At 41.9% G+C, this 13,909-nt stretch overlaps 2 protein-coding genes across 6 annotated transcripts in view; both read right to left on the reverse strand.

The window, feature by feature from the left end:
- Window positions 1-4,205: 4,205 nt before the first annotated feature.
- LOC132456027 (heat shock protein beta-1-like) lies at window positions 4,206-6,823 on the reverse strand. Of its 3 annotated transcripts, none has more exons than XM_060050178.1 (5): window positions 6,770-6,823; window positions 6,104-6,229; window positions 5,375-5,811; window positions 5,125-5,188; window positions 4,206-4,972 (listed from the first exon to the last, which is right to left on the reverse strand). In XM_060050178.1, the coding sequence occupies exons 3-5, from the start codon at window positions 5,741-5,743 to the stop codon at window positions 4,884-4,886; spliced, it is 522 nt and encodes a 173-aa protein (XP_059906161.1). In that variant the 5' UTR covers window positions 5,744-5,811; window positions 6,104-6,229; window positions 6,770-6,823; the 3' UTR covers window positions 4,206-4,883. The 3 variants fall into 3 exon arrangements, with proteins under 3 accessions (XP_059906161.1, XP_059906159.1, XP_059906160.1); XM_060050176.1 differs by having other exon boundaries at window positions 5,368-5,811; window positions 6,770-6,808; XM_060050177.1 differs by lacking the exons at window positions 6,104-6,229; window positions 6,770-6,823 and having other exon boundaries at window positions 5,368-6,079.
- Window positions 6,554-13,909, reverse strand: part of LOC132456026 (sushi domain-containing protein 2-like) — an 11,559-nt gene continuing 4,203 nt past the window's right edge. For 2 of the 3 annotated variants that reach the window (XM_060050173.1, XM_060050174.1), the window contains 11 exons: window positions 13,864-13,909; window positions 13,278-13,363; window positions 12,520-12,788; window positions 11,797-11,940; window positions 10,897-11,055; window positions 9,449-9,697; window positions 9,160-9,343; window positions 8,824-8,918; window positions 8,093-8,272; window positions 7,697-7,790; window positions 7,059-7,499 (listed from right to left, as the gene is read on the reverse strand). The exon at window positions 13,864-13,909 is cut by the window's right edge and continues 156 nt beyond it. In XM_060050173.1, the coding sequence (XP_059906156.1) occupies window positions 7,460-7,499; window positions 7,697-7,790; window positions 8,093-8,272; window positions 8,824-8,918; window positions 9,160-9,343; window positions 9,449-9,697; window positions 10,897-11,055; window positions 11,797-11,940; window positions 12,520-12,788; window positions 13,278-13,363; window positions 13,864-13,909 (1,546 nt within the window). In that variant the 3' untranslated portion in view covers window positions 7,059-7,459. Of the gene's footprint in view, window positions 6,824-7,058; window positions 7,500-7,696; window positions 7,791-8,092; window positions 8,273-8,823; window positions 8,919-9,159; window positions 9,344-9,448; window positions 9,698-10,896; window positions 11,056-11,796; window positions 11,941-12,519; window positions 12,789-13,277; window positions 13,364-13,863 lie in introns of those variants that run through there. The other variant, XR_009525371.1, reaches the window with a different exon arrangement.

Raw genomic sequence — 13,909 nt, forward strand, 5'->3', positions numbered from 1 at the left:
TAACATGCCAACTGCCCCCTGGTAAAATTGTAAAACATTGGGCACACACATAGAGGCTACAACATCAATGTGCACCTCATTCACCATTTTCTTCATTTTTTTGGCTACCAACTCACTTGAACCTGGCTAAAAATATGATTGTCATAAATCAACAATAGTCTAATTGTGCAAGGTTTCTTGTTGTATGCAGATGTGCATTGGTGAGTGTAAAGTCAAGAAGTCGAGACCATTTAGAACAAATTTAAACTGGAACTATTAAACTTTGATCCGTAAACTGAGCTGAGCTGATGGCTGTTCTTATTTTAAGTTCATAATAGGATCGTCATCCAGGATCTATGGTTATACTGTGTACATTTAGCAGATTGGTGTCCAAGAGGTGGCTAATTGACTAGTTGTGAGCACATTTTTTAAAATGTTCCTTTACTTAGGATATATGTTTCAGCTCAAGTTCAAGTCCTTTATTGTCAGATCAACAGAACATAGTCAGACATAATATTCTAGGGAGATAGAAAATGCTAGATATTTTATATATTCACAAAGATAAATATACAAAAAAGCAATTTGAATATTACAGGGTAATAATGAAGCAAAATACAGTTATGTGCAGATCTTGTTACGTGCAAAAGTCAAAGTTTTAATTTAGGCTCATCAGGTTATGAAGATAGACATGAATGCATGAATGAAATAACAGACCTTTGAGAAGTCCAGTGGCTCTGATTGCTGTAGGATTGAATACATATGTATGAACAGATAGTGATCAATGATTCATAACTGTGCTGCTGTATTTCTAGAGAGAGATAATAATAAACATATTGAATGAGTCTATTCTTATATTTATTGGAAATAAGCTTATTAGAGTTGATTTGACAACTTATCCATAGGCATCACTTTTTAAAATAATATTTCCTTCAACCTTATTTACCTTATTTCCAAACAGTCAACAAACATGACAAAAGTGTTGCCTTCAGCTATGGCAACACTTGAAGAGAGTTATGATGTACAGTTGTTATCGTAAACAAAAGCATATTATCCACTGTGTAACATTAAAGTAGATTTATAGCATACATGGAAGGTAACAAATAATGTAAAAACATAATCCATAATATGTAATATAAACCACTCAGAATGGTGCCTGGTGGAAGTTGACCGTTTTGGTATGGTGCCATAAAACTTCCAAGCATACCAAACTATTTCCTATTCTAGCAATGCGAAGGTAATCCCCATTGCCTTTCTTTATTTATAGATGTCTTCTATCGTGGCCACTCCCTTGTTCTTTAAAAGTACTGTTGTTTTCACATTTGAAGTTACATGTCAAAATAAGATAATTAATCAATATGAGTAGCAATACTAAATTGGGATTTGTTAATCCATATCCAATCTTTTGGCATCAACGTTATTGTTTGATGGCTATTTATTCAGAATAAAACTTGCATATAGATCATACAAGATAGTAAAATAGTGAGCTAGGTTATTAAGTAGCTTCTAGGTGACCATTTCACCTGACGAACCATTTTTTTGTATATACTGTGTAAAATCCCATTACTCAATCTATGAATGCCATTCTGATGTCACCATCTAACTAATGTTGAAGAGTTGTTGTGGAACATACAAAGAATATGAAAATAAATAAATTGGACATATTGACACACACACATTTTTCAACTTAAGCCCTAATGCATTACTTTTTCAGATGTATTTATACGAATACTATATGCTGCTTTATGTCATATTGGAATCATATAAGTTATCACCGACTTAACTTGTATGATCCTTTAAAAAATGGAAACTACCAAACAACAATAGAGATATTGGAATTTGGAGGAAATTCAAGAAATACAATATTGTCTTCGTCAGCATTAACAATGTGAGATAACATAGGAAATCTGGAATACAAACGCCATGCTCTTCCTGGACCCTGTTTCTCCCCTACTGCTCCAAGGAAGGGGTCTGTCACTATTAGAGGGGGATGGAGATCCCCCACCAACGGTGACAGACCGAAAATAGGGTATATTTGCTATAAAGGTCTTATCAAAGTCACCTTCTGTAAACTGATTAAGTAATTATACATGGAAGGGCATACATTTAAGTGAAATTAATGTATTTATTTGTAATGAATCTTGTTCTTTACTTTCATCTACTTTCATTGCCAAATAACTAGCCAGCTACTGCTCCCAAGAACTGTGCATGTGCTTGTATGTGTGCCAGTGTGTATGTGTGCTTCAATTCAAACATATTCTAGCTTCTGCAACTTGAAATCAGGAGATCATGATACCAGATTTGAAAAATCATTACTTGACTTGTGATGAGATATAGGTTAATAAAATCCCACAGGTTTTTTTTCAATCTCAAGAGACTCCAATCTGGTGCATCTCAAAAAGAGACTCCAATGTGTTCGGACTGACGTGCGCTCCGAGACCAGCCCTGAACATGAGTATCTGGCCCACTCGGTCCAAGTTTCAGGAAGTTTGTCTCTGCTGACAGATGGCATTTACTGGCCGCTTAATGGCCTAGTCTTCTATCCCAGTGATCACACAATGTGCTCTGGGGACTTTAATCCAAGCCCTTAATGGCATACCATACACATCACCATGTCCGTGTGGCATTCTGCAACCTTCCGGAGCCCCTGGGACAGATCGGGTGTGAGCCGACAGCCATAAAGACACTGGTGCTGTCACTGCCAACATCCATAAAAGCACCACGTCAGTTCTGCCACTGAGACCCAGCAGGGGCTATGGTAGATGGTGGGATGTCTTGATGCATTTTTCTCTCTCTCTTTCTATCTTACTATCTTCTAACTACCATTATCCATCTTTCTATCTATCTATCTATTGATCGTCATCTACAAATGGTTAATTAAGAATATCATCACTGTTTTATCTTTCTATCTTACTGTCTTTCAGTCAATCTCCCTAACCATTGATTGATCAATCTATTGGTGCATCTATTTATTGATTGATCACCTACTATTGAGCTTTCTATCTGCTGATTGATCTATCAATCTATCAATTATAAATCTATTGATCTATCTACAAATCTGTCTGTCTGTTTACCTGTACATTTCTCAAACATGCTCCTTTTCAATATATGCATTCATAATTATTCATTAAATAACATCTCTCATCAGTTACAACTGCACTACTGCTCATGGAAAAGTATTGCATCTTGTTCTTAGAGGGCCGAGAAGTGTCCCTGGCTCTGGAAGATATCGGAGAATGGTCCACCAGAAGCTTAAATACTCTGGCAAAGGTTTTTATGACCTTGTCAAATCAACGTGTAAGTTATATTCTGAATGAAAATTGACCTCTTCTAGTCTGAAGCATTGCATAACTAAGATACCAAGACGTCAATCATGCTTGTTTATTTAAGTAACCGGACACCTGCCAACCCTACTGCCATCCAGAGAGCCAGTCAAGAGACGCGCTATTCCTGTCCGCCCGGTGAACAGTCTCCTTCAGGACATGGTAAGGACTATCAGTTCCATGCAGCTTACTAACAGTGCAAGGCGTCGTGTCGTTGCGCCTTTAATTATGAAACCCTACTGCATACATTTCTGATAAATATGACAAAATATTTTGTAGTATTCAATATCTAGCCATAGTATGATAGCTTCTATTTAGGCGTGCTCGGTTTTAAGTTTCTGAAGCAAAGCAGTTAAATAACTAACACCCCCCCCCCCGCCCCCCCCCCGATGAATGATAATAGCCCTGGGCTGGCAGAAGATCCTGGGTATACACACCGTCTGGGGTATTGTGCGGACTCATATCAATGTAAGGGGCAGCATGAACAACCTGATGTGATAGAAGGCGACAACGAGTGTATCAAGTAACAATGGAACACGGCCACCACCGGGTGGTGGCCGTATTCCATTGTTACTTGATACACTCGTTGTGGAGAGGGGTTGTGGAGGGGGACAATGTCCTCGTCCCCATGCGTCTCCTGTTTGGTCTGGGCCTGGGTCCAGGGGCCTTTTGGGGCCAATGGGAATCAAGCCAGGCAGCCTGGGCAGCCCTTCACACCGTGGCATTAGATAACATGGGCACGTTATGTATTTCATATTTTATTAGCTGAGAACACTCAGTGCTAAAGAGTTGGAGTGTGTTAGTCCTTTTTTTTCTCGGCTCAGAGTAAACAACACCCAGTTAAGTCATGGGATGATATGTTTCCTCATCGGAACAGGGTACTGCCAAACAGATATCTTAGCCATATGAATTAATTATTATTTAATTGCATAATACCTTCTTTCAGTCAAGTCAAAAACAATACAAATCTCAAAATATTATGTTGTACAGGAGGCCTAACATTAAGACTATGTGCATCAGTCACTCGTGCGTGTTTTATATATACAATCGCGTTGACAAATCTCTTCTAATTTAATAAGATTAGGACGCAACATCCAGAAGAGTCATTCTTGGGTCAAACTGGTTCCATTGCTAGGCCTAACCTAAAGCTGTATCATAAACAATTGTTTATGGTTAGAAATCTTTGATGGTTAGCTTGTATAGGACGTATTTTCAAACACACATTCGTAGTTTTGTAAGAAACAATATGTCTTAATGTTGTAATTTTAATGAAAGAGAAAAAGTGCATTACAATGCCATTGTGAAATAAAGCATTAGGCCTACAGCCCAAATAACTACTGGTGCTAGTATGAAATAAACATTAGAGTGTGGAAATACAAGAGCAAGTTATTATAATTAAGTAGGAGTTAATTTTGACTCAAAAGTTCTAGTAAAAATGCAACACTAAGTGGTGTATTGTCGGACGGCTATGTGAGTTGGGTTTTGTGTTTGGCTTTCCGCGCTTGGTTTATAGCTACATATTCTGGCTACAACTTTCACTGGTCTGTATGGGAATGACTATCTCCGTGGTTGGGTGACTGGTCGCTATCCCGGGCACCGGAGCCTCCACAGACAGCACTCCGTCTCCAGAGAGAAGGGAACTGATGTGTTGCAAATCCACCCCCAGTGGTAGCCTTGAGGAATTACATCCAAAAGAAGATCAACAACCATCGACTTGACAGGCAGTTTGACATCATGCATCATACACGTCAAGAGGCAGTACTTTCAAACTGTTGATTTTAATATTTCTTTTAATGCAATAGTTTGTTGCATTAATTAAACTCACTTATATTTCCGGGTGAAATTCCTTGAAACGGATCCATGCTGATCCTGTCTTTCTTCATGTTTTCCTGATCATAATATATGATAATCAATAAACAACTCAACATTAGGGTCATCAATATTGGATTATATACAATTATTAATATTTTCTATAGTCTTGATGCATTGAAATTAACAGCATGAAATTAGCTCACACTGATGTCAATTTATGTTTGTGTTTAAGTACAAAGGAAGGGATTTCCAGTACCTGATACCTCTAAGTATCCCATCTTGGTTGTGATGGCGATCTCCTCAGGAGAGAAATGATTGACATCCAGGCTGATCCTCCAGCATTCCTGACCTGACTGGATCTCAGACACCCCCCCTGACAGCTGTCTCTGCAGTGGAGGCTGGCCGTTGAACGGGGCCAGCATGGGGGACTGCGTGTACCCGGGCCAGGAGAAAGTGGAGAGCCTCCTCTTGGCCCAGTCGATCCATGTCAGGTCGTTGGGCTCGAGCAGCGGCGGCAGGCCAAAGTCCTGATTGAAGATGCGGTGTGGCTGCGTCCAGTTTGGGAAAGGCTCCCAGCCCAAATCACGGCGAAATATGGGACGGGATAACACCTTGTTCTGTGGCTCCCCCATGTTCAGGGAACAACCGTGAGGACGGACGATAGCACCACACACGACCTGCTCGATGTCCCAGCACCACCCTGATCAACAGAATGTCCTCGCGTAGATTAACGCCCTCACACTATAAAATCAGGCAGCTATATTTCTTTCCCAAGCAGTCCTTTGAAACTACCACATAATGAATGGAGAGGTTTCTGGCCAGCTTTGTGCACTGTAGATGATAACCACTCTTTATATAACCAATCTACTCTAACACGTAGAATTGAAGCAGAAAACCTCACCTATGGCATAAGGTATTATGTCATGGGCTCGCACATTACTCCTCCATTGACCACATAGAATGGGATAATGCTAATTATTTATATTTATTACCCTAGGGTGTGCATGGCAAATTGTTGCTGAATGACTCAGGAACCGCATTCAGTGCATGTCCTCTGCAGTACGGTCACATACTGCCGGTCTTTGTTGTTTTGCCATAGCAATTCTGGTCTTGGTGCTCTGTGAAGGAGCAGAGTATGCACCCAGTTTAACGGCCTCACAACAGAGAAAAGAACAGAGCCCCTTTCTATGTACAATACTAATCCTGAATCGCTGAACGAGGTTGACACCCAACATGTGCTAGGCATCTTGCGGAAGAGGTCGGGGTACTCGGGTCAAACACACAACAGCACCCCTGGGTGACATCGTGGACGAGTGAAAGAATTGAGGCGGGATAGCTGACGCAGTTGAAAGGTTGTGTGGAATTTGGCAAAAACATCTCAGTGCATCTGAGTCATTCTGATAGAGGTAGAGAGAGATCTTATACAATGCTGTCATCATTCCTTGTTGCAGCGATAAGGCAATGAATGTTTAAATGTGAACCTGACGCAATCCATAGACAGATTACACTTTGTTGCATAGAAACTAAAATTGATGACAATGCAAAGTATTAACATTGGGTAGTGTAATACAAATAATAAATCTGTTTTCTTATGTGTATAATTGAAGGCCATATGTCAATCAGAATGTGGTTCGGTCAGTCCTCTGAAAGCTGTATACCTGCTTCACAGTATTAATCTTCATTTTAACAGCTGGGCATGGCACCTCTTATATCTGGAAGATCAAGATGGCTGAGTAAGATAAACATCGTAATGCAAAGGTCGTCAAAGTGCTTTGAGCTGAGCTCGTGCCTTCAGAAAACCACATGGAAAATGGTTCAGTGAGTTCAGACATGGGACTCACAATTGGGCATTACTCCAACACATACTCCACACTTTCTGAACAGTGTGTGTGTTCACTTGATTTCTCTAATTTCACATAAAGCTGGTCAGAAAAAATGCAAAACATAAGCATTCAATATATTTGTGTTTAATTTGTATAAATTCAAGCCTTAAAGAATGAATTAACCATTTGTAGACATTTTTAAACTTTTACAATTAATCTCAAATCTTAGATCAGACCAAGCAAACCACAGTGATACTTCTCCAGAAACTCAAAAGCTCCAATAGCTACGGAGATAGTTCTTTGCTATGCTTATACCAAGAAATATAGAAATATATGCTGATATTAAATAAATAAGCATAAATCAGTGAGTGTAAATGATAGTAAATCTAGATGTGGAGGATATTTAATCCAATATCCAGATGCCTTACGATCACTTCGGTTCTCCACCAGCTTGTCAAATGTAACTTTAAACGGTGCATAGTTTTCATCTTCAACGTGTGAGATAAAAACATGTTCTCATCTTGTTTAGAAGCCCTCACTCACAACCATGTCCAGATCTGCCGTACTGAATGAGCCAACAAAAAACAGAAACACATGAGGAACCATACATTTTAAGTGTTGTATATATTTTTATAATATTATTGACTAACTGTTTTAATATATATCTTTCTTTTTTTTTTTACTTACGAAACACATAGACACTCAGTATTGCTGTATTTATATAAACATACGTGTATTTTATGAGCATAAAGTTGACCATACCTTTTTCCTCTGTATTTCAGTATGAGTGTTGTCACTATTAGGATCAGTGCAATTCCTCCTATGACTGATCCAACCACAATTCCAGTGATGTTATCTGAAATAAGGAAAATAATTGTAACCATTTTCCTGTCTGGTACCATCGATAGCATCTTGTGTACGAGTTTGTTTCTTTCCTAAATCAAAGTCATTCAGTCATACTTTCACTGATCAGCTAGTATTGATTTAAGACTCTCATGTGACCCTTTGGTTGTACATAGAACCTGATGGAAAACCTCGAGAGTTTGGGCAGGCTGGCCGGGTCGCACTTGACCTGTGATTGGGCGGTTTGGTCCGCTCTACGACACGTGTCAGATTACTTTTTTAGAATATATCATTCTGAACGTGGTATATCGGTACCTGGAACCACGCAGGTAGTGGTTTCCCCCGACCAGAGTCCGTTCTCCTGGCAGGTTCGCTGTGCGGAGCCCCTCATACCGTAGCCCTCGTCACATGACAGGTTCACCGTGGCTCCCACCAGGTAGCGGGTCCCTAACTTCTTCCCGTTGGCTGGCGGGGACAGATGGCCACAGGAAACCACTAGAAAACAACACGAGACGATTGGTTCCTCTGGTAAGCCAGCCAACGTGGACTAGAAACATTCAGTCATAATTTGTTTATAAGCTCTTAGTTAATGATGAACTTAATATTTACAAAACAAAGATATATTTGTAGATGATAAATAAGTGCCTACCAGCATATCCAGAGTACTGTACCCACTGGTAGGTTAATCTATCCATCATACATATGGGTGATTACTGCCACTTGTGATGAGGCTAACGGCTAGTCAACATCGAACCTGGTGGTAAACTACGCACCATTTAACATAGCACTTTCATCTACAAATGTGTATTAATGCATTGTGAATGATTATGATTCATCAATAATTAAAGGCTTAAAAATATACGTTTTGTTAATGTTTGGTTCCTTTGCAAGTATGACCTGGCCAAGTGTGCACCACAGCAGGGGTTAGAACACACAAAAATAACACAAATTGTAACTATACCCAGAAAAGTACAAAGAAAACAGACTTCACACTGGCTCAAACAACCTTCAGTCAGTCACAATGCACCCTAACACTTTGTGGTCACCTGGCTTCAGGTCGTCCACAAGGGCCAGGTGACTCAGGTAGGATATCTTAGTGGCGTTCCCAAGAGCTGGACTGCGGCCCACCAGCACATCATACCTACAGCACAGATAATAACAGAGCCTGTGTCAATCTTATAGCTAAGGTATGTTTATTTATCCTTCATTATGTTCAGATTATGTAGATCTGCTTTTACAGAAAAAGATAGACACTGAAGGGTGTTAATATTTCCATGCTATATTGTGGTAGCGTTCACTGCTGAAACAATAGCGTTCAGTGATAGTTTGTAACTGATAATGTGAAGGACAGCCCTAGGGTTTGGTGGACAGTGATGTCATACCTGCAATATGCATCACCATCTCCGGAGCATATCTTGGAGGCCTGTTCCTTCAGCGGATCATGTTCATTATCGGGGATGGAAAACGCAGGAATAAAACTAGGGTCATGCCGGGGAGCGTAGAAGTATGTGTCCAAAAGGTAGTCGGAATCGTAGGTCAACAACGAAGACTCGTTGGCAATAGCCCCTGGAAACACATGCAGAGAAAGACCAAGGGCGCAGAGTGAAATACGACACCGACATCCTGAGAACATGAGAACTCATCCGAAATATACTTCTAGAAGTCTCTCACAGTGGCTTCCAAATTCAAACAACTCTTGGGGAGTGCTCTGGATGGACACGGTCTGGCCGTCGGGGGTGGTCAGATCGTCGGAGGGGTCGCCGTTCATTTTTCCCAACATGCCCAGCGTGGCGCCGTGGAAGTCCTCTGGCAGGAGCACCGTGGTTGTCACGGTTCCCTCTATGAGGCGTAGCTCCACCCCAGCTCCGGACGGGAACATCACCGTCACGTTGTTGGGGTTCGGAGAAAACACAAACACTCCTGGAACACAGTTCCAGTTCAGGGTTTCAGTGATAGGTCCATGTTTAATCAGGCGACTGATTCTCTAGAAGTGGAAAGGACCATTAGTGATGTCACATCTACATTTATTTGGCTTAACTTTGTTAGTTAAAGGTTGGGTATGGGATTTGCGAAATGCCAGCAGATTTTGAAAACACACAACTCAAATGGTCCTACCCCCTCTCCTTCAACGCTGACTCTGACTCCACCCATTCCAAGTACATGGACGCGCAATCATGCACGAGCGAACACAGATGCGCGAGAGCGAGTCATTTGCTAGTTAGCTAGCTCCAGTAGCTACCGCAGGATAACAACAAACAGAAGCTTGCTCTGGGTCACGAGGTTTGAGTACGTGCACGAAGGGGTCGCACGCGGGGCGCGGGGGAGGGGGAGTGCAGTACGACCGTTTGATTGACGTACTTACTGTCCAATGCAACTCGGTGGCTATGGAAATCATTGGCTGGAGTTTTTCGAGCCCTGCCCGTTCCACAGATGATTGACTTGTTTAATTGTCATGTCAGTACTTCTAACTCAGTGGCTGTAAGTGGGTTATGATAAGGATTTCAAGTAATTTTGCAAAAAAAGCGAATTCCATACCCAACCTTTAAGCTTAGTTATTTTTCCATCAACCGTATTGTTTGAGTGCACTGTTATGTGAGAGTGTGTGAATGTTTGTTGTTCCCTGCTATCCCCCACAAGCTTAATGAGTCACCAATGATCCAAAGGTTAATGATGCCAATTGAAATTAAGATTATCAAACGTCCTTTTAATGAAGTGCTTATCTCGATATCATTTGTCACATTTCACAATTGCATTTAGCAGTGAATGATTAACGGTTGGATCGGGAATGGGAACTTCACTGCTCTGACACTTCAGAATAAAGGCACATATTTTGGGGGCGCCATAATCTTGCCTGGGGTGCCGTCTTATGTGAGCGAGACCAACCACGACATTCATCTGATCAAACAAAGTAATTTTACACTTCCCCAAAATAACCCCTCTCAAAGCAAAATACAAGTGTTGAGTCTGCACTGGCAACGGCAGATTCCCTTCCTAAAACTATTGAAGCGTGATGTTGCGGCTAGCCACGAATCAAAACCGCCTTCCCTCACCACAGCATCAGATAGTGACAGAAGAGCTCGACACAGAGGGAGACAGAACCGGAGCCCGGGGCATCTCACCAGTCAGGTCCATCCAACTCTGCTCGGTGAAGGACAGGGCCCTCTGGTTCTGCAGGACCTCCAGCCGGTCCCCGACCCCCCCCAGGCGCACCTCGATCACATCGGAGGAGGCCTCCCTCATGGCCACGGCTGACACCTTTGTCGCGTTCGCAGTAGTTTCTTACAGCAGCATAAGCAAGAGAATATAAGAAAACAATCGAGAATAAAAAATGGTAATAACTGCAATATAAGTACACCTCCATAAACAATATATCAAATCAAATGATAAACCTAAGGTAAACTTAGAATATGTCTTTAAATGCATTTCAATGGTGATCAGAAGATAATGCCTAGAGGGCCCTGTGTGCTTGGTGGTGTGGATGAAGGTTTCAAAACCATGTGTTCATGTGAATATGCAGAACCTGAACATGAATATGCATTGTTCATTTAGGAGGTCTATGATGATTTTGTATTCTTGTTTTGAATGTAGCTCCCATCCGGCCAGGAATTGTTAGTGGTTGCTTCCGCACTTGTTTCATGGTTCCTGGCTACTGGTTCCTGGCTACTGGTTTCTGGCAACTGGTTCCTGCTACTGGTTCCTGGCTACTGGTTCATGTTTCCTGGCTACTGGTTCATGGTTCATGATTCCAACTACTTGTCCATGGTTCCTGGCTACTTGTTCATGGTTCCTTGCTACTTGTTCATGGTTCCTGGCTACTAGTTCATAGTTCCTGCTTACTGGTTCATGGTTCCTGGATACTGGTTACTGGCTACTGGTTCATGGTTCCCAGCTACTGGTTCCTGGCTACTGGTTAATGGTTCCTAGCTACTGGTTCCTGTCTACTGGTTCCTAGGTACTGGTTACTGGTTCCTTGCAACTGGTTCAGTGTCCCTGGTTACTGGTTACCCACTCAGCCTTACCGTCCGGGAGCGAGACGGGTGCAGTCCTACCCTGGATCACCAGCCCCCTGCTCTCCGAGACCACCAGGGAATACTCCCCCTTGCCGTTGAAGGAGTAGGTCACCCCGTCGAACGTTATGAAGTGGGGGTCTCCGAACACAGCGCCTGGGCATGTCCATGGGACACAGCAACAGGATTAAAAAATTGTACATTCTAATATTCTAATATTTTTTCGTTTGCATTCTAATAACAGGAGAGCACAGACGTATGCCACAGTTACCCACCATGGTTAGTTATGAGTTACTTTCATCTATTTACTATCGGGCATATTGTTTTTGCGTTGAAAATATAAGAAAACAAAAGAATATAAGAATAGGAGAATATAAATGGTAATAACTACAATATAAATGCTAAAATTTGAATGTCATTAAATGCATTTCATGTTGATGAGGAGATAATGCCTGGCGCTGCCGATGTGCATGGTGGTGTGAATGAGGATTTCAAATCCAATATGCAGAACATGAACATGAATATGCAATGTTTATTCATGGGTTAGTTTGGTTTGTCGAGGAAGTTAGATTTGGAACCGTAAAAAGGCAGGGATGTCCCGATACTCCAAAACAATGGACACCATTGGAACGTTATGACTAGGGTGACCCCCAGACCAGGGCCATGTGTTTCCAAACGCTGCGGGTGGTATAAGGTAGGGGGAAACGATACGGTCGTACAGAGCGGGGCCGTCACCTGATCGGGGCGACCGGTAGGACCTGCAGTCACTGGAGGGCCGGTGTTTGAAGTAGTACTGGCAGTGGTCCGACCACAGGCAGCAGTAGTAGAAGCTCAGGACGTCGTAGACCCAGTGGGACACGCCCGGGATGCGGGGAGGCCTCCGGTAGGGGGGCGAGCCCCAGTCGTGGGCCCTGTCCGGGGTGCTCCCCCCGATGGAGTCGGCCGTCAGGACCTGGGCCCCAGAGTGGTCGTAGCAGCACTGCTGGCCTGCTCCGTACTTTGGACTATCAGACAGACGCGTAGAATTAGACTCAGAGTAGCATAGTAATAATAATAGTTCATTTTATTTATAGGCGCCTTACAGAGCACCCAAGGTCACCTTACAGGGCAGAGAATAGAACAACAACACTAGTATAAGATATAGACATAGACTAGTATGAAGACATAGACTAGTGTAAGATATAGACTAGTGTAAAAAAAAGACTAGTGTAAAGACATAGACTAGTGTAAGGCATAGACTAGTGTAAAGAGACAGATTAATAAATAAGCTCTGCAAAAGCTTAACTAAGCAAATGACTACAGTATATGAGTATGTTAACTTGTTTGGACACAATAAGCAGGTGATAATGAGTATGTTAACTTTAAGCAGGTAAATATGAGTATGTTTACTTGTCAGATCATACTAAGCAGGTGAATATGAATATGTTAACTTGTTTGGACACACTAAGCAGGTAAATATGAATTATTGTGTTTAGTTAAACTATAGAACCCACCTCGCATTTATAGCCCTGACACAGTGGACACTTCCTGGATGGTAAGTGCACACACTTCCTTTTTCCAAATCACAGCCATAGTCGGTCTGAGAAATTGACACATTATAAAGTATTCATGACACAAATACCAGTATTCATTTATAAATCATTTAACACCAGAATAGATGGACGTTTGGTGTATATAATAATAATAATGCAGTTGCGTTTCAATAAAGGAATAGCACGTGCAGCAACATAGTTAGAGCCAGGGTAAAGTATGCAATACCAATGTATACAACAGGGTGATTAAAATAAGGTTATCTGCAAGTGCAAAACCTTTTACAGCCTTGCTATGAACTAGAAACTCTAGTTCATCCAACCTTCTGAGACATAACATAACTACCGTGCATAACATTACATAGTCCAAGCATTAATCAATGTGCAATGGATGCACCAGGCATTACATAGAGCAGGAAGCACCTAATATGGATATTTTTCAATCATCATGCCTCGAGCTTTTGCAGGCCCTCGTGCAACACAGGGATTAATAAAGCACATCTCCTCCCCTCCCTCACAGTCCACTGTTCTCGGCGTTCCCCATACCTACATGAAAGCGGCCCGTGTCGGCCCTGGCTTGCGCCAGGGTGCAGGGG

This window comes from Gadus macrocephalus, chromosome 4, assembly GCF_031168955.1.
Source record: "Gadus macrocephalus chromosome 4, ASM3116895v1".
In the NCBI taxonomy this organism is placed as follows: domain Eukaryota; kingdom Metazoa; phylum Chordata; class Actinopteri; order Gadiformes; family Gadidae; genus Gadus; species Gadus macrocephalus.

What these genes read in the sequence shown, in the direction of transcription:
- LOC132456027 (XM_060050176.1), bottom strand. Translation starts at nt 5,743, where the DNA reads ATGGGGGAGCCACAGAACAAGGTGTTATCCCGTCCCATATTTCGCCGT. An exon ending in GGGATACTTAGAGGTATCAG is followed by an intron (nt 5,189 to 5,367) that starts GTACTGGAAATC and finishes TATTATGATCAG; the next exon opens with GAAAACATGAAGAAAGACAG. An exon ending in AATTTCACCCGGAAATATAA is followed by an intron (nt 4,973 to 5,124) that starts GTGAGTTTAATT and finishes TAATTCCTCAAG; the next exon opens with GCTACCACTGGGGGTGGATT.